The sequence below is a fragment of the Blennius ocellaris genome, assembly GCF_963422515.1.
Source record: "Blennius ocellaris genome assembly, chromosome: 20".
Classification (NCBI taxonomy): domain Eukaryota; kingdom Metazoa; phylum Chordata; class Actinopteri; order Blenniiformes; family Blenniidae; genus Blennius; species Blennius ocellaris.
Window position 1 is genome coordinate 19,941,078 of NC_137669.1, and position 27,718 is coordinate 19,968,795.

Genomic DNA, 27,718 nt, shown 5'->3' on the forward strand with positions numbered 1-27,718 from the left:
TCTGCTTTCAGTGAGCCAGAGCCCCAAACCTGCAGATCAGTCGTCAAACTGAACCTTCACAGAAGGTAAAACATCAACTCGACATGCAAACATTTCCAAGGGAGGTACTGTGTGATATTTTACCCACCACCACTGTTCAGGTGAATTAGAAAGAGGAATATTACAGCTCTAACAACAATACGTCTGAGACACAAACACACACACACACGGGTTTCACTGCAGGTGTGTGAACATGAACCACAACAGGGCGATCGTCTTTAGAAAAGTTTACCAAGGTGACAAACAACGAAGGAGAAGAGAAGCTGCTCAAATCTCTTTACACTAAATAACACAAACTTTTATTATGGGTCATTAATTTACAGCAAACTGACCAGAGAGACTCAGCTGCTCCCCCTTGTGGGGAACCCAGGACCTTAGACTCCGATCAATGATTTACCTGCTGTTTCTTATATTATCTGTTTAAGTTCATAAACTTGCTGAATCATTGAGTTGAAATGTGAACCAATGCTAAAACTTTATTTTTAAATTAAAACAATGCAAAACAAACAGTAGTTAATTATGTGCTCCCTAAACACAGCACACAGGACAACGCCACCACAACTTAAGCCGCTTCACAAACTCATTTTTAACCACAGAACAAAACCGCAGTGGAGATGGAAAACCAGCAGGTTTTGCATCTCGGCTTGTGTTGGTGAGTGAAAGCAGAAGAACTGAACTCTGAAAGTAACAGCACCAATAATGATCTTCATGCCGATGAACTGAGAATCTGGATCGGTCACTGGGAGAATTGTCGCGATTCTCTCGTGTCAATAATCACCCTCACTGAAAATGTTGTCAGTGAATTTAGGAAAAAGTAATAGATCAGGTTTGGATCAGGTGGATGAAGTACTTCATATAGAAGACGGATAAATATACACACTAAAAAGTCTGTAATGAGGTAAATTTGCTCAATGGCAAACCGACGTGTGTATCAGTAATAATCTGGAAGGAGCCAGAGTATTAATCTCTACATTTCTGCAGCAATGAGCTCCAAATGCTTCGGCACCGAGCAAGGACGCATGCAGACTTCTGCGGATTCAGCGCCTGATTCACTCACCGAGACAAGAAAAATGAAAACAGTGCAGGAACTGAAAAGGAACACATCGCAGAAACATGTCGCACGGGAACAAAACCAGTCGGTCGTGTGCAGAGCAGCTGCTGCTGAAAGGAGGTTTTCTGGATTACAATCCACCGAGTGGACCATGCAGAGGAGGTACTGTGTGTGGCTGTCATTGACTGAACGTGATGCACCGTGACTGTTAGATATACGTCTGAGGAAGCAGACCCACTTCTAATAGGAGCATGGTGTGAGTGTATATATATATATATATTTCTCTGTATTTACAGTAACAATAACTGAAAGCAGCAGAGAGAAATGAGTCGCGTCCTCCACCGAGGACGCAGAATGATTCTGCCTTCACTGTAACTCACGAGAGGCAGAAGTCACAGAGTTCTTCTTGGTCTGAGGTTAGCACAAGTCACGGAAAAGCACGATAAGACACTTTCTAGAACGGAGAGCGGAGCAGAGGAGCGGTCAGTGCTTGTATCTTGAGGGATACCACGGCAGTGTTGAGAGCCTGAAACGCGGGAGGCAGGACGAGACGGATCCCCGCTGCTCTTCTCAGGATGTGAGACACACACACACACACACACACACACACGCGCACACACACACACACACGGTAAAACCCTCATCTGCTTTTCTTTCATGGAATAAACTCTGAAGCCTGGCGCCGATTTAGAATCTTTCTTTTGCAGTTTCCTTGCAGATTTGAGGTTTTTTTTTTTTTTCTCATCTGGTTACAGTAAACTATCACAAATACAATACTGCAGAAGATCACAGCAAGTTAGAATAGCCATTGTTCTACTCTACTGATACTACGATACAGTTAGTTTTTGGTTTCCTCTCAAACTCACACGCACCCTTCCACAGAAGCAGAAAAATAAACTTTGATCACACCTCACATATTCAAACGATAGCTTACTCAGAGACGAAAAGGTCCGTTTTCATGAGGCCACTTTAGCGAGACAAGTTTCCTAAAGTGTTCAGGAGAACCGTGGAGAACTTGGGAGATGGAGTCGGTACAACCACAAGTCGTTTTTAAGAAAACTTTACAACAGTCGGGGAGAATCTCAAAGTCCCACTTTGTGTTATTTTTGTGTGTTTTGACAGGAGCCTCGCCGTCTTAAACAAGGTGAGCCCCTCGCTTGCGTTTTGGCAGTGGAGAGTGTCTGTGAGGAGCTCCGCACGTTCATCAATCGTCTCCGAACAGGGAACCACGAAACGCCAGCGCCTGTTGGGAGGAAGAGGCACCTGCTGGACAAAACCCCCATTTGGATTTTAAGTCACGCTGCTTTCATTGGCGCCCACTTCACACGCGGCTTCGTCGCACACGCCTCGACCCAGACCCAACCCCCCAAACATGGCCGAGCCCTGGGCGGGGCTCTGGGGGACGCCCCCGAGCAGCCCCCCCGCTGCCGCCATGCCGCTGTTCCCGGTGGCGTGGTGAGGAGACGCGTGCGGACCGGAGGCGGCTCCTCTGGTGGGAAGGCCCCCCTGCCCCCCCTCGGGTGCCGCCAGGAGGAGGTGAGGGGAGGAGATCATCCCCGGCCCGTCCTCGCCTCCGCCGCCCCGCCGCCCCCCTCCGTCCTCGCCGCCCTCTCCCAGGCCGCCGCGCCTCTCGCAGTGCGAACGGTGCCGCATGAAGCTGTCGCGCCACATGAACTTCTTGCCGCAGCTGAGGCAGTCGTACGGCTTGAGGCCCGTGTGCGTCTTCATGTGCTCCGTCAGGTGATGCTTCATCTTGAACTTCTTGGCGCAGACGGGGCAGTGGAAGGGCCTCAGGTCCAGGTGCATGTTAATGTGGCGGTCCCGCATGCTCTTGTGTGTGAAGGTCTTCCCGCAGTGGCACATGAAGACCTTTCCTGAACCCATGGCGCCGCCGCCGCCGCCGCAGCACCCACCTCCACCTCCCAGCCCTCCGTTGTCCGCACCGTCCACGCCCTGCACTGACAGGTGCACCGTGCCGTGCTCCAGGTTCGGACCTTTGAAGGAGGATCCTCCCATCATGCCAGCTGCCACCCCCAGCGGGGGCGCGGCGGCGTCCAGGGACAGTCCGGACGCCTGGCTGTACAGCAGGATCTGGTTCCCCTGCATGTCCAGAGGGAAGAGCTGCGCGCGGGCCGAGGCCGCAGACTGGACCTGGCCCAGGAGAGCCGAAACCGCGCGGTGAGCGTTCTGGCTGGGAGCTGCAGCGCCGTCCTGAAGGTGCTGGCTTAACGTCTGCTCCATCAGGCTGCCTTCAAACTTGAGGTAATCTTCTGAGGACTGGCAGTAGTCCACCTACAGGCACAAAGGGATGTTTTACAAATCCTGAAAGAACAGTGACTTCATGTTCTCATTCACTTTCTAAAAAGAAATCAGAGATTTAAACTTGACTTTAAAATTAAACAAAAAACAAAACTGAAAGAAGCTGCTGAGTTGTAACCTCAACGTTCTGCTTCAGCTTCACCCACCAGGAGAACAACGTGTCGCTCCGAGCTCACCTGAGAGTCCAGGTCGTTGTCCGCCCGGCCCCCCAGCTCGGCTGACAGGCTCCTCACGTTGGAGATGTTGAAGTTGTTCCGCTCCCGCTCTCGGGCCAGCTCCAGCTCCCTGCTCTCCTCCTCGTCCTCGTCCTCGCCCCCCTCCTCCCCGGACACCACGATGAGGTCGTCGTCCTCGCTGCGCTCGGTCTTCACCACCACCCACTGTTTGCGCGGCATGATGCTGGGCTGGCTGTAGGTGGGACGCTTCTGCAGCGGCAGAGCCGAGTCCTCGCCGTCCTGTGAGTGGAGGAAGTGGAGAAGAAGAAGCAGACGGATGTAAAAAAAAAAAAACAACGAGTGAAGAGTGCCAAGAGAGTTATTTACACGTTTTTTGTTCTACTTATCATAAAAGATTCCAGTTATTTAGTCAGTTCTCTCAGTAAATATGAGATTTATGAAATAACAAGTAATCTTATCTGAGTAAACTACCGGCAGGATCTTTCTCTGGACACAATGGCGACACCAAGTGGTTTATTTTATTCATACATGTGATTGATTCTACACAGTCCGTCTGAAGTTTAGAGTCTCTGGGAGGGAAACATTTTACATCAGATTCCTCCTCATGACACTGTAATCCTCTGACTTTGTGGTTGTACAGACTTTCAGTACATGACTGATCCACTTTATCAGTTGTGGTTCACTAAAACAACTTGAGAGTGGAAAAACTGTGAATTATGAGAAAAAAAAAAGTGTCAAAGTGAATTATTATTATCAGAATGATCCTAAAATAACGTTGGGATGAAGGAAATGTTGTGACATCACAGTGGAAGAGCCTCACCTGATACGAAGACACACCGAAGCTGTCGCTGACGCCGACCTCCTGCTCCGACGCCGAGCTCATTTTCTTCCTCCTCCAGCTGCCTCCTTCCCTTCCTCTCTTCCTCTGGTGGTACAGCACCTCCTCCTCCTCCTCCTCCTCCTCTTCGTCCTCCACCTCCTCGTCCTCCTCCTCGATGAGGAAGGCCTCCTCTCCCCCCGAGGGAGTGCAGTAGCTGGGGGTGTTGCTGGCCCCGCCCCCGTCTGCAGCCCCCGAAGCGGCGGCGGCTCCCGCCCCGAAGCCGCCCCCGTCCCTGGGGCTGAAGTAGTTGGTGCTGCTGGGGGACTGGCTCTCGCTGACGGAGGGCCGGCTGGGAGGCTGCGAGGCCCCATGGGGCTCCAGGGACTCTGCGCCGTGGCCCTGACCTCCGTTGACCTCGGCGCCTCTCCCGCCGCCCGCCCCGCCGTCCCCGTTGCTGCTGCTGCACCCGGGGTTGGCGGACCCTCCGTCTCCGCCCTCCTGCACGCCCCCGCCCCCTACCCCTACCCCTACCCCTACCCCTCCCCCTCCTCCGCCCCCGACCGCGGCCGCTGCAGCTCGGCCCTCCTTCAGCAGCTCGGTGCATTTGTCCACGATGTGCCACATCTGCAGCACGCTGCCCACCGTGAGGTAGTTGACGATGTCGTCGCGCAGCATGCGGAGCTGGCCGGTGTACGCACAGCTCAGCACGCTCTCAAACGCCAGCGGGTCCATGACGGCCGGGATGGAGACGGTGGACATGTTCTTCAGTAGGACCTGGAGGCAGACGCCAGTCAACATGAGTCACACAAACACATTTCTCTCCCTTCAAATGAAATGAAACTAAGTTCATTAGTGACACATCCAGACAGGAAATGTGTCTGTCAGCGTCTCAGGCAGACAGCTGGAGTCTGATTCAGGCTGTCATATACAATTTATCTGGAACATTGTCCGTGTTTCATTCGCTCTACGTCAGAAATCACAGGTTGAAGCTCAACTTCACACAGAATTTATGTCACTGGAGTCGAAACGCTCAACAAAATTTGTCAGAAAATGGAAATAAGCTTCACAATTCAAACCCAATGAATGAATCTCTTCTTAAACCTCAGAAATGCAGAGTTTCATTTCAAAATCCTAAAAAACTGTAGTTCTGCACTCAGACACGACTGGGGGAAAAGGTGGCACAAACATTACAAATTCTGCCTGCAACAGCAATTAATCTCTTTAGAAAACCCGACACACAAGATTTGAACGAAGACATGGGAAATCTGTCAAATAAAATGTATTAGAAACACCTTCAGGCTGCAAAATAAAATGTTCAATAAAAGGTGGAACTGGCCAATCCCCCCCAATCATCACCGTCTTTAAAACCAAACAAGGATCAATACACACAAACTGGATTCTACGCTCCGTTTTACTTTCCTCTGTATTCTTTCCTTTTATCCGTTGCATTTACTAATAAATTCCACATTAACATGTCACATTTCTCTGGATTCACGGAGTCCCACCTGGTCATGGAAGTAAGGAGAGGACGCTGCCAGGACGCAGCGGTGGGCTTTAAACACTCGGTCCTGCACGTGGATGGAGAGGTCGCAGAACCTGCCGTTCTCTCTCTGCCGGTTCAGGCTGTCCAGCACCGAGGTCTGAGCGCTGGGAAAACACACCTGAACCACCGAGGAGGCCGCGCCGCCGCCGCCGCCACCGCTGCTGCTGCCCACTTCTACAGGCAGGGACTGCATCTGATGGCACAGATCAACAGAGCTTCAATCTGATGTCTCACATCAAGTCCTGAATGAATTCTCCGTTCTTTGTTAGTGGGCAAACATTTAAAATGGGCAGCGTTTCAAATACTTGTTCTCCACGGTATTTATGACGCATAACAATAAATTGTTGTGACACCCTAATAACATTGCACAGAAATCAGCCACTTGTTTACAGCAGTGTTAAACAAGAGTGGAGTCAGCGAGACGTCAGACTCCTGATTCGATTTGAAAATTAAAATCCTTCCAACTGGGTGATTCAGAACCAACCAGCCGTTCCTCGGAGGAGAATTAGCAGATGTTTCTCTCAGCTTTGGTCCCCCCCCCCCCCTGTTGTAAACATGCATCTGTGAGAATGAATAACTTCCCCGCACCACAAACCACTGCTCCTGCAGCGGCAGTGACGTCTGACGACAATGAAAAACTGAACACCGGGAAAGGTTACAGTGATGCCGAGTCAGCACGTCTCAACTCCGCTGATCAGCAACATGTGAAATTTCATGTCCGTGAGCAAAGTTATGGGTTTGTGCAGCGGTAAGCAATGTGCCCTCACAGCAACAGGACACCGGTTCGATCCCAGGCTGCTGATTTTCTATGTTCAGTTAGCATGTTCTCTCCGAGCATGCCTTTATTCTATAGCTGATCCATATTCCTCCCCAAGACCAAAGGCTGGCTTGTTCAGATAATTGCAGACTATAAATATGCAACAGTCGTGATTGTGAGTGAACAGATGTTCACGATTCGGGCTGCACTGGAGAATCTGCGCTCTGCACATTGAAAATTACAAATACATAATAAAAGGTGAATGTTTATGACATATTCACAAGAATTGTGCAGTCAACTGATGGAAAACTTGTAAAGAGCACTGCTACGTGGAAAGACATTTATCTAAATAAAATAAAATATATGTAAATAAAACCATCTATCTTAGTGTTTGTGTTCATCATCATGGCCACAGATCAGAAATCAGAAGCACAAAAAGTCAACAAACTGCTCCCCTTTCTGAAACACTGCTGCTGTTGGGAAGGTCTTTGGACTTAAATTTTTTTTGTGGGGGGGAAAGTGAAACAAAACAAACTGTGTGGAGTTTGAATGTTCTTCCCCTGTTTTCTTCCTACAGTCCAATAAACATTTGCAGACTGAATGACTTACAGATGTGACTCTTCCTCTGCAGGTTTGCTCTGTGTTGAACTCAGCTTACTTTACAAAAATAAAGTGTGTGTCTTTGTGTAATAACATTTTTAACATGCCACTTTCTCGAATTTCACGTTGTGAGAGCCAAACCAAGGCAGGATACCCTCTGGACACACTCTGAATCAGTCAATAATGGCAGGGCAGACAGACCAGCACTCAACTCCAGGAAATCAATCAGCATCAAACAGGTTTATGGACTGTAGGAAGAAACTTGAGCACTGGAGAAACCAGTGCTCCCCCCCCCCCCACCACACACACACACACAGGGAGAAAGAGGATTTGAAAACACAACCTCGAGCAGCATGCAATCTCCCTAATCACATCTCCATCACACTCCCATACCATACATGTATGGGAGCTCAGGAGAATTGATAAATGCGGGGTTGTCATGTCCTTGTTGGCAGTGTTGCTGCTGAAAATGTCTGCAGAACAGCAGCGATTGATTCCAAGTGGTGAGTGAGAGTGAAGCTTCTCCCACATCCCTGCAGCTGCATGACACAGTGTGAACATGATGCACATCTGAAGCCTGCAGGTCCTGCTGAGGTGCATCCTGCAGCATCTGGCTCGTCATCACACTGTCTGTGCTCACGCTCCCAGAACAAACCATGATCTGAAGTGAATGTACCCGTCGCATCTTTGTCTGCATGTGTGAAGTGAGCAGCAGGAACCAGTACACAGGACACGGCCATGGCACTTTTGCAGCAGCGTGGGAAAATCAACAGCTGGACAACAAGCTACACTTGGAGTGGACAAACACACTAGGGGGCTGGGGGTGGGGGGGGGGGGGGGGGGGGGGGTCCAGCCGGTGCTGCTGGTCGAGGGGACACACGGGGACGTGTCTTTGCGGTCTCCTTCCAGACTGCAGCCGGAGAACATGAGTGACACGGTGGGAGGCAGAGCTCCAGGATCCCGTCAGCCGCCACAGATGTGACGTTAGCCCGCTAGCTAGCCGAGCCGGAGCCGGAGCCGGAGCCCCGCCGAGCCGGAGCTTCACTCACCCTTTCACTTGGCACTGCGGGCTTCCAGACCACACACTCGGACCGAGCTGAGGGCAGCGCGTCCTGCCGGTTTATCCAGGCCCCGGAGTTTGAGGAGCATCTTTCCCGAATGTTGCTGCCATCAGATCCCGCAGCAGCAGCAGACGGCGACGCGTCCCCTTTAAGAAGCTTCCAGACAGACTAGCCGGAGCCAGACTTGAGCCGACAATTAATCCAGACGCTCAGCGCGCGCCTCCGAAACTCCCCCAGACACACGGAGCTCCGCCGCCAGGGCGAAATGTTCAAAAAGATCCACTTACGGCCAACCTAACACATTCTAAATGTTTACTTAAAGATGCCTTATGGCGGGGGTGTCAAACATAAAGGTCTGCAGGTCCAAACAGCTCCAACACAGTCCTGGTTAATACAACGTGTGAAAATGTCGAGCTTTTATAGAATGAGATATTTCTGGTCCATTTACTGAGGTCAGCTGTTTCAGGAACAGTCATAACTTACTTTTTTTGATGAGTGTAAAAAACATACACATTGAAAGCTGCAGCAGCTTTTCGCCAACATTGACCCATAGACCAACGCTGTTGAAGGATTTTAATTATTTTATGAATCCAGATGGGCAAAAACTGAAAAATGTTAGACAGTTGCTGCAAATAGAATCCCACCCTCCCCAGTGAATGTGGAGTAAATCTGCTTCTGTGTGACGTTTCTAGAAAGATTTTATACAACTTTGATGCAGCCTGTATAGGTTTTTAAACTAGATCACACAGTGTTGAGGTGTTGACTGATTTCAGGTGACCTCTGTTATAATCTGTTCCATTTATCAGATTTTAGAATTTTTGATGGAGGTATTTATCTGTGCTTTCTGAAGAGGAGAGACAAGAACACAAAGCCGATCTACTGAATGTCTTTATTATTACAGAGACAAATGTAAAGACAGAAAATAAGAAGGTTACACAAGATAGCAAATTCCGTTAAAGAAAAACGGTAAATACAGCAGAATTTCCAACTCATAGGACTTGTTGAATGAATAATCAAAGTCTAAGAGAATGTGATTAGTTAACAAGTTCCGGAAACCCACGTGTACATTAAAGGTTGTTACATTCCTACAAAGAAATGGAGACATTTGATTAAAAGGATTTGCAAAAATGTATAAAAGCCTGTATTGGTGAGTACCAGTAAAGGCTATGAGAATATACACACAGATTTTGGTTGTCGCAGCTCTGCATCATAAAGCACAGCGTCTGAATGAGAGGGTGTTAAAGAAAACCCAAATGTGTTCTGGTGTGGCCTTCAAAGTGAAACAACTCAACTTTGATCTATTTCCTGTTGGCACTTGCGGTTCCGATCACACAGTCGTTCACCTGGAAACAAAAAACAAAGCAAAAAAAATACATTTAATGTTGCCGAACAAAACTTTTCTCACTGCAGCCACGTGTTGAAAACATTTCTAATAAAATGCATTTCCTCTGACACAGACAAGCTAAGCCTAGTCAGAATGAAATATCTCATGTCAAAAATCAGATGCAATGCAATGAAAGTCTGCTTCCTCTGACACACTCACCTTGCTGGCAAATCTCAGAGAGTTGAGGGTTTCCCCGAAGCTGTCTGGCTCTGGGGCGATGTTCACAAACATCAGGCTGGAGAGATAAAAACAGAAATGTTCATTTCGTTACAGTAATAAGAGGTTATTCTTCCACTTCACTGCGGTGCTCCAGCGCCCTCTAATGGTACAAGGAAGAAATCTATCACGAGTGAAGCTGGTAGAAATGTGGGGATTTTAATTATTTGTGAGCTCAATCAGAAGAACAACAGAAACTGAACAGCTTTCTGTCAGATTACTGGATGAATGGAACAAAGATAGTTGGGATTTTTTAATGTTGATTAGAGATTAAGAGCCTCAGGTTATTATGTGTTGAAATATCTCCAATCACAACATCATGTTTAAGTTATTATGGTGGTGTTTGAAGAAACAACATTTTCTCAGAGACTTTATAAAGGTTTGAAAAAAATAAAACCAAAACACCAATTTCTTAAACAACTGGAACATGGTGCATGAGTCTTGTCAGTTACATTAGTTTCAGACATCCCGGTTCAACCCATTATAGCAGTCAATAGAACGCTAATTAGGAAGAACTCACGTTTTGCTGTTTCCTCCCAAGCATCCCTGCAGGAGGTAAGTCAGCTTGGAGTTCCTGTAGGGAATATGGCTCTCCTGGAAGAAAAGCAACAACACTGTGAGTGAAGCTCCACCAGCAGCTGCCTCTGACCATTGTTTCTTTTATGTCGGGAATCCAGCACAAACCTTGTTGGCCAGTGCAGAGATGACGATGCCCAGGTTGGACAGGGAGCCGTTGATGGCGGTCATCTCCTTGAAGCGTTCACCCTGGGACTGACTCTTTACCATGCGCTCACTGCCAGCCAGGTCCACCAGGCACAGAGTGGCTACACGCACAGAAAGAACACAGAAATCTACTGTTTAATAACACAATGCTATTAAAGAACACCCCATACTCTGCATTTCACACCATTAAGGTTATTTCAAGTAGGACTGCACTCACACTTGCATTTCATCTCCCTGCCAGCATTCACTCCCTCAATATCAAGCTGGAAGACTGAGTGGGAGCGAGAGGAGCGGTCATTCTGGGCGGTCTGAGCAGTGGCACGGTTCTGATTGGCTAAGGCAATCAAGCCCAGAACCTGCAGGGGGAAAGGTTCTCACATTACCACTCTCACATCTTCCCCAATTTAAACGCCGAGAACTCATTCAACGATCTGTGCCCAGCAGCCGAGAGTATTTCCAGCTGCCGTCGTACCTGATCCTCGGTGGAGACCTTCTTGTAGGAGAGGTTGGTGATCGCCACCTCGTTGTTCGCCGTCTTTCGGATCTCGTGCTCAGGCCTCTTGCTCGCCTTGCCGGTGTACAGGAGGTCTCGCAGGGTCTCATTGTAGATTTCTACAAAGCTCGCAGTGAAGGTGAACTGAAAGGCAAAGAAACGCTCTGAATATATAGAATTTCTTCTACACGAGTACCAAACTGTGCAGGAGCCATGCGGCGCACAGATTTAAAACCTAAATTAGTTCAGATTGTTGACGTTGGCTCACAAGAGGCATCACTGATGCGGCAGAATACATTTAAAAATGTGTTGAGAACAGAGTGCACATGAAAAAAAACCTCATGGTAAAACAAGCCGGCCCAATTGGAAAAACCACAAAGAGTATTTCTTTCTTTTTGAAAAGGATTTGTCGTCTTTATAATGTTACTGACAGTTTTTTTTCTCCCCTGGTAATTTATTTTCCAGTTTGTTAATCACACACAAAACGAACCTCCCAGCCTTGTGCTCCCAGCTTCTCTGCTGCTCTGAAGATTTGCTGCACGGCTCTGGGAATACACCCCCTGGCCTCATCGAACTCCTCCCCCTCCATGGTGAACGTCTTCCCGCTGCCCGTCTGGCCGTAGGCGAAGCAGCAGACGTTGTAGCCGTCCAGAGCCGACTGCACCAGCAGCGAGATCTCATCAAAAACCTGATGAGACAAATTGTAGTCACTTTTTTTTTCTGACAGCAAACAACTGTAAAAGAGGTGGGGTGTGTGTGTGTGTGTGTGTGTGTGTGTGTGTGTGTGTGTGTTCGTCTGTTGTCATTTACCTCCTGCTGTGAAGCCTTGGGCCCAAACACTCGATCAAAGCTGAAGTTGTAACTCTTCTGAGTTTCTGTAGTTTTGCCTGTGTGAGACTGAAAAGCAGAGCCTTCACATTTGGGGATTTTGTTTTGTTTACATCACGTCTTCATGCTGTCTTCACCCCCCCCCCCCCACGAACATCACAGAAACAAAGTGTTCGGCTCTCACCTCCTCGGACTTGGCCAGAGTTATCATCTTGTCGTCGCTCGCTGCGAGCTGGATGTGCTTACTGAGGCCGCCGTCCTGCAGGGGACGCACTCTGCAAAACACCCTGATGTTGCCCTGCATGCGACGGGTGAAACACGCAGAAATGACATCTTCTGACAGACCGAGAAACAATGATGATACTCTAACCAAAGAGAACACGTGCAACTCGCCTTCAGCTCCTGGATGGTGTTGTGGAGCCGCCTGCGCTCCATCTCCCCAGCATGCAGCTCGTCTTTCTGCTGGGCGACCGTGTCTTTCAGAGAGCTGACCTGGTCCTCGGTGTCCCTCAGGGTCACCTGCAGACGGCTCAGCGTGGACTCCTGTACCGACAGCTTCATCTGGAGAGAGAAAAAGGAGAACAATTGGTTTGCTGTAAAAAGTTGACGGTCTTGAGTGGGATCCACCAGGTGGGTCTATTCACACCCGGACGGCACTTTTCTTTACCTTCAGAGTCTGGAGCTCCGTCTCCTGGCTGTCCCGCAGAGTCTCCATGACGTTGTATTTGCTCTCGAGATTAGAGAGCTCTTTCTCAAGACAACTCTTGTCGCTCATCACTTTCTCCAGCTCGTTTTGGACTCCTGACAACACTCGCAGCTCGGCCTCATATGCACTGGAATCACAATGAAAGAAGTTCTACTCAGTTGGGGCCAAACTAAAAACCACCAGTATCACACAGTTTTCCAAAGTGAATGCTCCTCTCACGTGAGCTGGTTTTTCTGCCTCTTCAGCTCTTCCTCCATGTCAGCCACTTTTGTTTGGTTGTGGACGACGGAGCCTTTCAGCACTTCGTTTTCCTGGTTGACAGATTTGACCCTGGTCTGGTAGTTTCGGATCTTATCCTCCATGTCGCTGACCTTTCCCTTCAGGTCCCAGGCATGTCGCCGGCTTCCCCCAGCCCCACCTGGAAGAAAAATCCTCATTTCAGAGTCTTCCACGGGTAAAAAACAAAACAAAACAGAAGATACTTCACAAGACACCTGAGTGTATGAAGAGCACACAGAGAAACGATAACCTTGGTGATAATTCCATTTAGCTGGATCACAGCCCACTGGGAAACTTTCAAGCTTTTTATGCATTTTCTGCTCAGATGAGCCAAACCTTTACTGAGAGGAACTAAGATTCTGCCATACAAGGACCATTTTATTTACTTGAATTCAACTGTGTGAATGTAAGCTTAGTTGAATACAAATTTTCTTGCTTTTCTGAACAGAACACCAGCCTGATCAGCTTTCATATGTTCCTGTTGAGCTCCCAGTGGAGCTTGTGCTGCACAAATATTTTGTCATTTGCTACAGAAGCAGACTGAACCAGCCCCAACTTACATTTTTAACTACCATCACTGACCAGGGGATTTCTAAAACCCCTTAAAAGATTATTTGTATGAGTTATCATAATTTCTGTCACACGAGAAGCAGAAATTAGTTTTTCACCTGTTTTTGGGGCTGTGGATGAGACAGGTTGCTTCATGCTGCCTCCTTTAGCTGCAGTGGAAGCTACAGAAGGTTTGACAACACCTGAAAGAACAATAAATGACAAACAATTAAACAAAACCTCCACACCAAGACTGCATTTTCAGGACTTGCTATCATATTTAGTCAGTGTCCTATCGAAACTTACACTGCACTTTTAAAAAATATACCACGATAAGCCTGACATCAAATTCAAATATAAATTCTTGTTTATGCAGCGTACCTCTGGACGGGCCGACAGCCACAGTGGCAGCTCCTGCACCTCTGATTGGCCGAGCTGTGTGAGGGACAGAAACGGACCAGATCAGAATACAGGACGTAACGCAAGTGCAAAAGAAATGTAGATTGATGCATAAAGCCTTAGTCTCAACATCTTTCAGATCTTGTGCTTTTTTCTATCGGTCTGGTTTGTGTGAACCACTACAGCACTCAGACTTCTTCTGTGAGGGACAAACCAATAAACTGAGCAGTCACTTACAGAGAGGCGGCCTGGCTGCCGCCGCCATCGCAGGACGTTTGCTACCAATGACTGTCGCTGCAGTCTGAGGTTTGGCCGGGTCCGGGTCCTTACGGAGTCTCTTCTGCAAACACAGAACAGCAGCATCATCTCAGAGACTCTGTTTCTCAGTCGTGATCACAGTTTACTTTCTCATGCACACTAATGACAGCTGAGTTTTAGTCACACAAATACACTTTTGAATGCCTCACAATAAAATTCAATACATTAACCATACCTAACAGTTTTCACATATAATATGACATTACAAAATATATTCTTGCATTGTGTCAAAAGTTTGTAGATCATACAAACCTGAGCAGGAGCATACTCTTGGACATTCCCATTGTTGCTGCTGGTTAAGACTCTCTTGCTTGACATAACAGGCAAGCGAGACATAATCTGCTGAGCAAAAACACAACAATTACAGTCAAATAAATATGGATGCTGCAATCTAATTTATTGGGAGACGGACAGTGACCATCATGCCAGCAGGTTTAGGATTGTGGGAGAAATTAGAAACCACCACACCATAATTATGGCTTTTCAGTCAAAAGTTTTACCTTGTGCAATATGCTGGATGCTTTAAATGAAAGCAATCGAAATGGTAACACCTTAATCTAATGTCGAGATCTTTAGGAAGCTTCTTAAGGCCTCACTGCAACCATGTGTATTATAAATACTTTATCAGTCCCTGGGAGGAGATACAAGTGGATGAGACTGAAAACATGCAGGATACCGGCTCTCGACAGAATGTGATGTAAACCAGCCCCATACTTTGTGACCAATCAATGAGATCCAATCATATATATTATAAAAAGGTTTTACAAGTAAATGTGATGAAATATGACGAGCTATCACCGTAAACACACGCTAACTTCAAAGACCTTCAACAGCACATTATATCTTACTTTATATTTTAATAGATTTGACACGGGCCTTAAAAATTAAGACAGAAAATAGATAATGTGGTTTAATCTGGAATATTTTGGCTGGATTGCGGTTAGCTTCACGACCAACACAAACCGAGGTCCATTAGCGTCATCTTAACCAGCGAGTCGAACTTTTGCGTTGAGTGACGGAAAGACCGGTGTGTGAGGTTCAGTCGGGGTATTTTTAGCAGCCCTCGTTAAAAAAAGAAAACACGATTAGCTTGAAAGGGTGGAAATTATTTACCTTCTGGGACGACTGGGTGTTCGGTTCTCTTCTCTTCGGTTCACCGTCCGCAGCCGTTTGAATTTTAAAACTCAAGACTTTGGTTCGCCGCTCCCGAGCGGCGGCTGTGATTGGCTCAGCCTGGATAGGCCCCGCCCCCCTGTTGGTATACGCTTGTTTCAGCTTAACGTGTTTTCCGATTGGGCGGGGGTAAACACTGTGCGACGGAGCCAATTTCAGATGAATAAAACGAACCCCACTTGATATTCTTGTTGATTTGATCAATACTCAAAAAAGGAGCTACACATATAATTCTCCCTTATAAATATTTGTCCTGGATTAAAAAATAAATAAATTGGAACCTTGATTATCCAGTTGAAAATCGAAATCAAAATGTTGTAAATAATTTGATAAAATCACAGGACAAACACACACAAAGAGAGACAATCACACACTCACACTCCACAAAGTAAAACCAAATGAGATACATCACTGAACAGTTTCTTCTGCCACAAACCTAACTGCGAAATAAAAAAAAAAGAATCACTTGCACCCCAGAATAATGTATACAAACAAATGAAACGCTGACTTGTTTCATCAGAAACAGTTTTTGAACTTTATTCTCCTTAGGGGATGAAACAGTCTGTTCAGATGAGCAGGAGGTGTAACTGTGCATACAGTATGCAAGAGTGTAGCATAAGAGGGCAATTAACTGTATTATCAGGAGCATTGGTATTAACATTGACCATGGGTTATTTTTTTTTTTTCTTTTCATAAAAAGACACAATGAAATACACGGAGGAGTATACATGAGGACAATCAGCCTGTTTGTACAGTGTGATCGCGTAGAGACGGTCTGTGCAGTGTCCCAGGTCCCTGGCACCAAAGCCGCTTTTCATGAGATTGTTTTTAAAGAATTATAAATGAACATCATTTGTTGCTTTTCCCATTGGGGTCAGTCCCTTTTTTTTTTTTTAACACAGCACCAGCAGTCAATGCCAACGATTCCCACAAAATAAACACAACTTGCTAAAACAAGAAGGAACACTGTAAAAAAAAAAAAAAAAAAAAAAAAAAAAAGTTGCCAAAATTGACTTTCAATGATGAAAATTTTCCATTTATGCTGCACCCAGTTGAAGCATTCAAGCCACACTCATGTTAAATTTGAAGAAAGTGTCCAAGTGACCTTACTTTACATAAAATCCGGCAACAATTTGGGCGACTCATTTCAGATTCTTTGCCATCATACGTGAAGTAACAGTGTTCCCCACGGTGTGGTCCAGACGCACTGAGGAGCTCCACTTCTGCCGAGCCTGTCGGCTTCAACAGGGACCCGAGACACGCTCAATCATTTGGTACCTGTTCATTTGACTTCCTTTAGTTTTCATATATTGTTTACACAGGACATACTTCCCTTTTACAGATGAACACGTCTTTTACTATCTATTTTATGTACAGCATACTGCAATACCATAATGCCTCGGATTAATAATGAGGATAACATTTGCAATACAGTTATAATGAAAGTAGTAATAATATGTATGAAAAGTTCTTAAAAAAAGACTGATAACAGTACCTGTCAGCCGTTTTATCACACAATCATTATTTTCCCCAACAAACGCCCTGTCAATGACATCTTGGGCTGCCTTTAAATCATTGGAGGATAGTAAACCGTTTTTTCTTTGAAAGGTAACAAAAACATGGGACGAAACGCTCCGAGGGCTAATCTCTCTGTTCCCGTCACATTCATGCACTCTGCTTTCTGGTTGTTCACACTTCAACTCTGTTGGTAGAAAAATACGTACATATGATATATATATATATATATATATATATAAAAGAAAAAAAAGACAAACGATGACAAACATAGGCGTGAAGTACAAGCTTCATCAAGTGCTTTCATTATGCCCCCCCTCCCCACCTCCCCCCCCCCCCCCCCCCCCACCCCTTCCTCTTGCTCTGCTGCAGATTCCTCACAGTTAGTGCATTCTTGCCCCGCTCAGTCTGTTTTGTTCCAATACTTTGGGCTCCTCTTTCTGGTGGAAAAGCCCTCCCGGGGGAGCGGGGTGGAGATAAGGATTTGGAAACGAGAATCACATTTCCTCCCTCTGCTCCCGGAGCTCTGTGGCCTCGATCTCTCAGGCTTCGTCCGTCCTGGTTCAGGGCAGAGGGACTGTGCCTGTCCACTGCCGCTGAAGATTTTACATCAACGCCACTGAGCTGCTGCTCCAGCTGTGATTTAGGATCTCTTGACTGCTCGTCGTCTCCTCCCTTATTTTGGCTTGAACAGAATGATGGGACAACGTTCAGATTAAACACGATCTGAATGCCAATAAAAATACACAACTCCGTGTGTAAGAAATGTGCAGAGAAAAGTGTCTTTTTTTTTAAAAATTTTTACAGCGATTTTTACAGTTTCCTCTTGTGGTAATCTCTCAAAGCAGAACTGCTGGTTTAGGGTCAGAGTTTCTTTACAAAGCAAGCCAGATGCTGATTGATTCACTGACTGTTGCATGATGAATATCAACTTAGAGCGAGCTGCACACAATCAGGGTTGGATTTTGCAAGTTTGGGGTTTTGTAGAGTGTTTATTAAATTGAGTCATGTGGGGTCTGGCTACAAGCGACACCACTTATAAAGTGTGAGCGCTTGAGTTCTGCTGAGAGGGAGACTAAGAGGACTGAGAACAAGAAAAGCTGTAAAAAAAAAAACATCTGTAGGGTGAGAAGCAATGTGATGATGTATTCGGCGTCAAAGTTCCTTCAGTGTGTTTGATTGTTTAGAAGTACCAGAATAAGGTCGTTTTGACGCTACATGAAAGGCAAATGTTGACGTTTCTGTTTTCAAATTGAACAAACTCGTTGATCTAATCCAACATTGGGACACGCGTACATATCAACAGGGTGAGTAGAAAGACTGTAATGCTGAATGCGCTTGAAAACACTTGTTCCTCTGCAGACACGGCTATGGTGGGAAGACGCAGCCTACGAGTTCATGTGCTCCACCTGTATGGCTGACGTGGACACGGTGAGGCACAGGTCCTTGTGCGTCACGGGCAGGTCTGCCACGGTGACGGGTTTGTACTGGAGCTCGTTGGCGGCCACCGTCTTGTACTGGTGCAGGTCGAATGGACATGGAACCACAGGCTCCGGGGGTTGCTGGCTGGGCTGGTAGCTGCCCGGCCCGGGGTTCTGGTTCTGGTTGGCGTTGGCTTGGTTTTGGAGCTGCGCCGCCCTGCTGGCGGCGCCTCTCCCTCGGCCGCGGCCCCGGCCACGGCCCCCCCCGGGCGTCAGGCCCTGCGCCTGCTGAGCCGCCACGGTGGCGGCCACCGTTAATGGGTCGGGGTTGTGCTTCCTCATGTGCTTCATGAGATACGTTTCCTGCAGCCGGGGAGAGAGAAGTGGAACACATGATGGCAGGAAACCAAAAGCAGAAGATTCAAAGTATAGCAACAACACATAAACACCATACATCTTGTGTGTCTTCTACATGATCAGGATAAACCAATATTACTACTATAAGACCACGAAACCCACTTTTCAGTTGTAAATGTGGATTATAACTTTAGAATAGTCATAAAAACTTGTGATCGGTTTATAACACTTCCTACATTCACACGTTTCTGATGAAAGCTAAAACATGTCAGAGGTGAATAAGATAAATGGTTAACAGTGACTACGTGTAAAATAGCTCTTCTATTCAATTCAAGAAGTGTTAAAAGATCAAAACAACCCACTTCAATATATACAAAACACCGATTCATGATAAACTGATACACACATTACACTCTCACATTTTTCCCAGAAGTGTGAATCTGTACATAAGCATTTTCTTTATCACAGTGTGAGCCCAGTCTGTCCAGGCTACACGCTGTATCTGAACACGTGTTGAAATGACACACGGCGGCAGCCTACCGAGGTATACGATCGGTTACAGAGGCCACAGGAGAACAGCTTGGCATGTTTGACGGTGTGAGTGGACAGGTGCACCTCCAGGCTGGCAGCGTCTGTATAACCACGGTTACAGTTGTGGCACTTGTACGGCTTGTCTTTATTGTGCTGCCGACGGTGAGACTGCGAGGGAACAGAGGCGAGACGGAAAGGGGAGAATTTAGCATTAAAGACCTTAAATCACCTACTTTTCATGGTTTGTAGCTTAAAATTCTATTAAGAGCATAAACTTCTGAAGTTCGACACCTCCTACACACCGACGACAATATGATACTTTATTTGTAAAGAATTTAGCCTAACCCACCGGATGTATTATTTGAAAATGGAAATTCTTTTTTTTTTTTTTGCATCAGTTTTTTGTTCACATTGTTTACAATCAAATGTATCAGAGTCTTAAGGTAATAAATACTCTTACTGGAGTAAAGATCATCAGATCTCTACCTGTAGGTTGGACAACTGGGTGAATGCTTTTTCGCAGCCCGGGTGGTTACACTTGTACGGTCGGTCACCGGTGTGAATCCTAAAAACATGAGGGTAAAAAAAGAGAGAGAGAAAAAGGCTGATCACACACCATGACTCCCAAGAGTTTCTTCTAATCTGTAAGTTAATGCAGTCTTATGTGAACGCACACGTTAAAGTGAAGTATTTCACTGAAAGCTCAGGGCGGCACAAATCAAACTTAGAATATCACAAGTTTCATTCCTTTTTGGATCATCACTTTTGAGTAAAACCTCTATTTTTCTTGTGTTCTTACTTCCACCAGGATTTCATAGGAAGGAAAATAGTTTGGGGTATAACAATTTAAACCAATATTTGTGGATACTTGTAGTTTTTGAACATTTCACCTCAGACAGCATGTGTGTGTGTGTGTATATATATATATATATATGTTGAAATGAGAAGCTGTGGCTGCACCACCAATAATAAACCACAGATTTAAATGATTAAAGATCATAAATGACCAAAAGCCAGGTTCGTGTTGAAACTTAAAGGCAGCCAGCTCTAAATGTAGATTTCAGATAAGCTGATGGTTGTCCTGGACTAGAGGTCTGAGTTTTGTGCCTTTGGCTCCATATAGTATGAAAAAAAGACATGAAGGAACTCTTAATTCACCCAAACAACAGAAAACTAAATAACAAACCATTCTGTTTACAGCAATTCCACATACCTGCTCCCTTCCATGCACAGTTTAATAAGAAAAAAAAAAAAAACACCTGGTCATTTAAAACCCGCCCAGCCCCGGGCCGCCCAGTACCGTGTGTGCTGCTGGAGGTGACTGAGCTGCCTGAATGTTTTCTGGCAGTAGGAGCAGGAGTAGGGCTTGGCCCCGGTGTGGATGCGGATGTGCTGGGACAGGTAGCTGGAGTTGGCAAACGACTTGGAGCAGTGGGGACACTTGTGGGGCTTGGCCTCAGTGTGGTTTCTAACACGGGAAACCAGGATTGGAGGGTTAAAGGGGTTGGGGAGAGGGAAACAGAGAGAGAAAGAGAGAGAGAGAGAGAGAAACAGCGAGAGATTTTTAAAGCTACAGCACGACCAAACTTCAAATCATGTGCTACACGATGCAAAGATCACTCACGGTGATCAGAGATTGGGTTTGACAGTGTGCTCTTTGTGCTGCGTCTGAGTTGTGAAAACACAGAACAAAACATACAGCAAGCACAGTCACGCTTCTCTCTTTCTCTCTCTCAGCCTCTCTCGCTCTCTCTGCTTTTGGTGTTGCTCTGTTTGAGTGGCATGTGAATATGTCTATGAATGCCCGAGCTGAGATGTTGTTTTGGTGGGAGTGGCAGGCCAGTGGAGAGCGTCTTCCTCTTTAAACCTAAAGGCCTGAAAATCTCCTGTGTGGCAGTCGAGTCAATGAAATAAATGAGGCGAACGGTGAGGTCAAACACGAAATGAAAATGTTGAACTTAATCGTAGCAGCATGGACAGAAGACAACTGCTTCCATCATTGACAACGTAAATCTGAAGTGAATATATCTAACAGCAAAAAGTCTAATTATTGGTATTTTGAAAAACATGCCAAACATAAAAGTTACTACGTACGTTACTACAAACAGAAAAAAAGGCTAAGATTAGAAACAGCGAGGTAAATCCTGATATAAAATAGTGAACATGCTAAATGTTTTTAACAAATATCTCCAATCTTTCACACTTGAATTATTTTCCAATTGATCAGTAAAACACGGATATCAAATGCTACAACATCCTGGAGGAAAGGCTTTCAACAGGAGACTTTTTAATTTATGATCACTGGTCATTAGCAGCTTGATAATTTACCCAGTCATCTCAGCATTATTTCTCTTGTTTTAGTAAAAGTTGCTCTGAAAGCAGATGTTTTAACACAACTGGCTCCAACGAGGAAGTACTTCTCTCTACTAAAAGATTTTAGTAGTTTGGTGGTACATTGACTCTGTATATCTATATATAACCATCTTCTCTCTTTGGCTTCTGAAGGCATTTCGGCTTGTAACTTCTCAAAACAATGAATAGAAATAGCAGTGAATCTGGAGACAAATAATCAACTATTAGAAGTAAAGGAAACTTGACAACGCAAAGAGAAGTAATGAATTTGAGACGTGATGCTTGAACTGTGCAGAAAGAGCTTTTCACTGTCAACACTGTGGCCCCCGGGGAGTCCCCAGCTGCCGTCACCACACAGATACACAGACGTCAGCACCAGAGTCACGCTCACAATCACACACTCAGGACGGGAAAGAGGGGTGTGTCCCAGTACCGTGTGTGCTGCTGGAGGTGACTGAGCTGCCTGAACGCTTTCTGGCAGTAGGTGCAGGTGTAGGGCTTGGCCCCACTGTGGATGCGGATGTGCTGCGACAGGTAGCTGGAGTTGGCAAACGACTTGGAGCAGTGGGGACACTTGTGGGGCTTGGCCTCGGTGTGCGACTTGGCGTGGATCTGCATGTCTGACTTGCTGAAGAACGTCACTGCGCACATCCGACACCTGAGTGAGAAGAAAGTGAGAAGAAAGCCTGTACGCATGGGCGGTGTGCGCAACGCTCATCAACAATCCAAACGTCAATATGATACCTGTAGGATTTCGGGCCCTCTTTGTTGGTATGATCGTCCTCATCATTTGACAGGTCGTATGGGTCATTATTGTGATGCTGTAAAACAATATCAACAAATTTATGATGACAGCCAAACACTGATATACAGTATGTGATGTATATCGAAAGCCCAAACAAAGGCAGAGAAACAACAGAAGACACTCTGACCTGCCCGCCAGCAGCCAGGTGCGCCAGTATTAACGCGTCACTTCCTGGAGGGAGAACTCCGCCCATGCCGCTCACTCGACTCAACATCTGCTTGCTCTTCCTCCCTCGCTTTGAGGGCGTCGGCATGACAACTGCGGGAGGGACAGCAATGTCATCCTTCTTATCTATAAACAGAAGAAAAAAAAAAGAGAAAAAAAAGGGGAAAAATATTCAGCATTGTGAAATAAGAACCACGGGCCTATATCTGTGGAGATGAGTTTCTGGCCGATTCATTGTGAAAAAAAAAAACGCTCAAACGATCAGTGTGTTTAAGCTTGTATGGATGACAAACAAAAAGGATTTAAAGAATTGTGGAGGAAAAATGTTAAAGTGTTTAAAAAAAAAAATCAAAATCAAATGATGTTTTGATCTCACCTCCTCAAAAAAGAATCCAAACGTTCAAAATACTAAGCCTACAAACCCTAACTGTAGGAAGTGGCCACAAAAGATGTTTGCACTGAAACTTTCTAGGTGTATTCTCTGTCTTTGTGACCTGCGGGGCCGTGCACTGACGAAGAGAGGAACGGTCGCGATCCATCAGTGTGTGGAGACGTGAACCGCACCTGTGAATTACCTGCGTTTGAGTAGTGAAGTGCAGACATTATCATGGTGGTGGCAGAAGGATGTCCAGCTACAAATGATTGTGTGGAGGCAGTGGGGACCAGTGTGCCTTGAGGGGTGGTGATCACCAACCCAGCTAAGAGAAGAAGAACAACTGTGACCTGGCCATGCAGATCGGAGCAACCGAGGGTGCCCAGTCATTGGCGCAGTGAGGAAAAAATGCTTCTCAATTCCACCACTTAATGTTACAGCTCTTCCTCAACAGACCTGTCATGGATGTCGTGTTTTTAACCCGACGATTATGTTATTCTACAAACGCAAGCAAACACTTGTCAAGACTGACACTAAATACATCAAAACAGTGGAAACGGTTGTAATCTAGATTGGTAGCAGCTGCAGATTAATATTTACATTGCTCCTCAGGTCAATAGCAACAAACATAATAAGACAGGATAGGAATGGAGAGTTGGGTGGAGGATGTGATGAGTCGGGCGGGAAATGCGACCGAGCGTCCGCTCACCTGCAGTCATGATCCCCGCGGAGGGAACAGGCACAACGGTGACGTTCTGGGATGTATGCGACTGGTGCAGGTGTCCCCCGTGCGCACTCAGGGCGGCGTTGCTGCCGTTTCCACCACCGCCTGCACCTCCCTCCTGTTTGGGGACCACCCGCACGCCGCCGTCCTGGGTGGGGATGGCCAGCACAGCCGTGGGGTAGTGAGGGGAGGAGGTGGAAGACGCAGAAGAGTGAGGGAAAGAGGGCGCCCCGGCCTTCTCCGGACCAAGCTGCTCCTTGCCCTTGTTCAGGAACATGGCGTTGTCGATCTACAACAAGGGACGAGTGAAGCGAGGAAAGAGGGATGGGCGCAGATACGAAGGAGGAAGGAGACGACATGGCGGGAGTGAAAGGTTTCGGGAGGGCGAGTCGGGATCAGAAGTGACGACAAATAAGAAATTTAAAGGATGACAAAAAAAAAAAAACAGACGGAACCATGCCAGTGATGACAAAGATAGATGGTATTATACAAGAGAACAAAATGAGAAGACAGGAGAAGGATGATGAAGGGAAAAAAGTCAATGTTCAGAAGAAGAGAAGAAGACATGATGAATTACGGAGGGAGGCCAGAGATGGAAGTGGTTAAAGTCGAGAGATGAAAGAATGTAGAAAAATGACAAAGACGTAAGGAGGAGTTTGTGGAAAGTGAAAGGGTGAGCAGTGGGAGTGACAGAGGAGGGAAAGAAGAGGGAAATGGGAAAGAAAAGACAACCAAAGTATGGTGAGATGCAAAAAGTCAATGGGGGAAAAAAAAGGAACAGAGGATTGAAGAGAAAAGGACAGGAATGATGACGTGAACCCATCAAGATGTTCCACTCAGACAAGTTCTATGTGATTTAAAATCGACTTCACCAACAAACCAAACATTAAGGAGTCGTAAACAACATGTTGAGGGTCAAATCATTGTCAGGTGTGGTGTAATTTTCTTTTTTCTTTTTTTTAAATACTTCCTAAAACATTCAAAAGGAAAATCGCTTTGGGCTATACCACTATACCATGTGTATTTGAAGACAATTCCAACAATAAGGTTGTCTCTACCTGTCCTTGTACAGTGGGGACGGGAGACCAAAAGTATGATGAGTTGAAATGGGAATCGTCCATTATTTCTGTAATTAAAAAGCAACACACTTAGAAAACACCTGTCCTCCTCTTCCTCCTCCGTTTTTAACCTGAAACCAGACCATGCATGGCTGCATTTCAACCATCTTAGTTTGCTTCCTTCCCCAGTAATCCTCTCCTCCAATCAGTAGAAACACTAATCAAGTTTTAGGAGCTGCACCCAGTTTGACAACGCTGCAGAACTACATTTTACAAATTAGTGTTGAGAGAAATTAAGTGTTCAAAATTTGAGTGGTCGTACAAAATTGCTTTCACGTTATTGCAGATATGGAAACAAATATTTAATTGATAAAATTCATAGAAAAGAGGATGTGAAAGGAATCAGGCAAAGATGTTCAGTCCCAGGATGGAAGAGTATAAATAAATAAATGTACAGGAGGACAGAAAACACTAAGGATAATCAGTCTTTTTATGAGCCTTCACAGCAGCGGCTGCCATTAACAAATACAACAATCACAGAGTGGCTGCTGTATCAGCAACATGCCAGTAAGCCTCGATCTGATCATATTAGGACATTTAACAAGAGGTGGTTACACCGTGCAAAACAAATAAAATCCTAAGATTGCAGATGATTTGTTGAAACCACCCCATATATCAGCACATATGACCATCATTAAATGTACAATCTGATGGCTGGCCTCTGTACAATTGGTGGCAAGTTTTCTGCAGCACGAAGGAGGAACTTTTGACAGTTTGATTGCTTTCTGTTGACATGCATGTACACTTTATATTCCACATACTTCCCTTGCTTGTGCACGAATAGTTTAGCTTTCTGGATGCATGTGAACTGGTCAGTTTCAATGCACTCACTTCTCACACATACCAAGAAGAGCATGCATGTAATTACACGTTAGTGAAGCAGCTTTTCACTGGCGTACTGAGGAGCGGGACACCGATGGAAACTGAACGTCGCTTGCAACATGTTTCATGCAATGCACTTGCAAAAAAAAAAAAAAAACACGACTTATGTGTATGTTCTGCCTGGTTTTCTACGAGCCTCATTATTCCCTCTGCAGCTGCACCGCCTATAAATAAACGACTGGAGGAGGTTCAGACGCGGATATTTTTTTTCATTCCCCACAGCTCAGCATCAGATAGATACGAGGGGCCGTTTATTCGTGTTTCAGTTGCACCGAGAGCCATTTTTTTTTTTTTGATGAGGCTCCACAAGCTGTAGCACGGCTAGCCGCCAGCTAACGCTATTAGCACTGATTCATCAGATCACTATAAAAAATTTTTTTTTTTTTAATTAAATGACTCTAATCTGTCAACTTGCAGGGATCGGGACAGCGGCTGCAGTGCAGCCTGTACAGATGTGTCCCGCCGCGGCTTAACAACATGGTTACAGGACACGGCTAGCGTTAGCAGCGAGCTAACTTGCCTCCATTAATGTTGTTCCTTTTGTTCGCTCGCGCTTCGCTACAACGGAGGCTACGCAGCCCGCCGCCCGGCAAACACAAACATCCCCGCTCCCTACGCCTCCATTCCTCACTGCCTGCTCATCTCGCGGAGAGAAAATAAAAAAAAGAGAAAAAAAAAAGTCTGGAATAAAAAAAAAAAAAAAAAAAAAAAAAAAAAACCAAGAGAGAAAAAAACGTGGACGCGGAGCCTCGGCTGGAGACGCAGCTTCATGCAGACTTCCGGCGGCCGGGACGACGGAGCTCCGAGACACTGTGGAAAAAACTCTCCGTTAACGGCCGTCTGAGAACTCCTACGGTCATTACCGGTCAGCACGCCTCCCCGTCAACCCCCCGGAGCTTCTGCAGGTCGGGACAGTTGAGAAACTTTGTCCAAATCCGGCCCTCAAAGCTCTCAGATCAGCCTTTTTTTCAGTTTTTTTTTTCCTTTTTTTTCCCTCCAGCTGCTCGCAGAGAGTCAAAGCACCGAGCGAACCGACGCTCCGGCGCCGCCTTCCGAATAAAAGCATGCACTTCACTCCTGCACGTCTCACTGATGATCCGCCTCAATAAAACCTCCTCACTCTTATACTTATTACTCCAGTATTTTGGTGTTTTTTTATCAGTGGTAGAACATGCAGCACCCCCTCGACTCAAACCAGAAGCCCGCTTGTGAGAGTACTGACCACTAATCACGGAGCACAAATAATAGTTTCTATGTTTTTTTAAACAGACTGAATCATTGATTCAATTTGGTTTTTGAAGCTTTATTGAAGCACAAATTATTATTTCATATTCTATAATGTGTTGGTGTGTGTGTGCATGAGTACATGAGTATTACTGTCTGTACATGAGAGCTTTTATGCAAAACGTAGATTTAAAAAAAACTTTGCTGACAAAAACACGACGGCCTGGAACAGTAAAACCAGCTTGCAAGCTTGTTGTTCATAGTGTTTTTCTGTTTTAAATAATAAATAATAATAAATAGCAATTCTAATTCTTTATTTCTTTTTTGTAAATATCTGTTTAACATCTTGATTTTGAATACCAAATGTTGTTACTTCCTGCTGTGCGTCAGCTGATTGTGGTTAACTTGACAAAGCCATGCGGCTCCTTCCATACATCAGTTATTCCATCAGTCTATAATCAATAGTTATACATTTCCACATTCTGTAAATCCACGTTTCTTTTGATTTTCCAAGCTCAGTTCAGTATTAAAACTAGTCACATGTTTAACTCGAATGTAACCTCAATATTTAGTTCACTTTATGTTAATTTCTCCGAGTGATGAATAAAGGATTATCTTATCTTATGTGTTTTTAGAAGCGAATTTCAGATCATAGTGTGTAATTTTGTTTCAACCGACAAAAAGAACAACTTAGAAATGTATGTAACTTAATGTTTAATAGGACCCAACTGTAGCATGTGGGGGCTGTTTTCCATGAGGGCCCAACACAAAGAAAATATCAAGAAATTGCAATTCATACCAACAAATTACAACAAAA

General features: G+C 45.7%; 3 protein-coding genes across 4 annotated transcripts; all 3 read right to left on the bottom strand.

Annotated features, from left to right (window-relative positions):
- Positions 1-2,281: 2,281 nt before the first annotated feature.
- Positions 2,282-6,141, bottom strand: zbtb22b (zinc finger and BTB domain containing 22b; the record flags this gene model as incomplete). The annotated part of the gene is made up of 4 exons (XM_080516071.1): positions 2,282-3,382; positions 3,586-3,864; positions 4,406-5,179; positions 5,911-6,141. 4 exons carry the CDS (start codon positions 6,139-6,141, stop codon positions 2,381-2,383), a joined length of 2,286 nt encoding a protein of 761 aa, XP_080372197.1. The 3' UTR covers positions 2,282-2,380.
- Positions 6,142-9,272: 3,131 nt separating this feature from the next.
- On the bottom strand, positions 9,273-14,600 carry kifc1 (kinesin family member C1). Its single transcript, XM_080516580.1, has 16 exons — positions 14,514-14,600; positions 14,181-14,283; positions 13,926-13,979; positions 13,664-13,747; positions 12,936-13,134; positions 12,678-12,843; positions 12,404-12,571; positions 12,195-12,308; positions 11,993-12,079; positions 11,673-11,870; positions 11,162-11,326; positions 10,907-11,045; positions 10,651-10,790; positions 10,487-10,560; positions 9,910-9,985; positions 9,273-9,709 (listed from the first exon to the last, which is right to left on the bottom strand). Exons 1-16 carry the CDS (start codon positions 14,595-14,597, stop codon positions 9,665-9,667), a joined length of 1,896 nt encoding a protein of 631 aa, XP_080372706.1. The 5' UTR covers positions 14,598-14,600; the 3' UTR covers positions 9,273-9,664.
- A 2,711-nt stretch (positions 14,601-17,311) lies between these two features.
- Positions 17,312-26,669, bottom strand: znf384a (zinc finger protein 384 a). Of its 2 annotated transcripts, XM_080516399.1 has the most exons (11): positions 26,541-26,669; positions 24,736-24,803; positions 23,663-23,966; positions 23,156-23,278; positions 22,543-22,706; positions 22,355-22,431; positions 22,044-22,268; positions 20,559-20,726; positions 19,745-19,823; positions 19,268-19,426; positions 17,312-18,733 (listed from the first exon to the last, which is right to left on the bottom strand). In XM_080516399.1, the coding sequence occupies exons 2-11, from the start codon at positions 24,796-24,798 to the stop codon at positions 18,338-18,340; spliced, it is 1,758 nt and encodes a 585-aa protein (XP_080372525.1). In that variant the 5' UTR covers positions 24,799-24,803; positions 26,541-26,669; the 3' UTR covers positions 17,312-18,337. The 2 variants fall into 2 exon arrangements, with proteins under 2 accessions (XP_080372525.1, XP_080372526.1); XM_080516400.1 differs by lacking the exon at positions 23,156-23,278.
- Positions 26,670-27,718: the final 1,049 nt, after the last annotated feature.

What these genes read in the sequence shown, in the direction of transcription:
- kifc1 (XM_080516580.1), bottom strand. Translation starts at nt 14,597, where the DNA reads ATGTCTCGCTTGCCTGTTATGTCAAGCAAGAGAGTCTTAACCAGCAGC. An exon ending in GGCAGCCAGGCCGCCTCTCT is followed by an intron (nt 13,980 to 14,180) that starts GTAAGTGACTGC and finishes TCCCTCACACAG; the next exon opens with CTCGGCCAATCAGAGGTGCA. An exon ending in CGGAGCTCCAGACTCTGAAG is followed by an intron (nt 12,572 to 12,677) that starts GTAAAGAAAAGT and finishes TTCTCTCTCCAG; the next exon opens with ATGAAGCTGTCGGTACAGGA.
- znf384a (XM_080516399.1), bottom strand. Translation starts at nt 24,798, where the DNA reads ATGGACGATTCCCATTTCAACTCATCATACTTTTGGTCTCCCGTCCCC. An exon ending in ACCTGGCTGCTGGCGGGCAG is followed by an intron (nt 22,432 to 22,542) that starts GTCAGAGTGTCT and finishes ATTGTTTTACAG; the next exon opens with CATCACAATAATGACCCATA. An exon ending in CCCAGTTGTCCAACCTACAG is followed by an intron (nt 19,427 to 19,744) that starts GTAGAGATCTGA and finishes GTTCCCTCGCAG; the next exon opens with TCTCACCGTCGGCAGCACAA.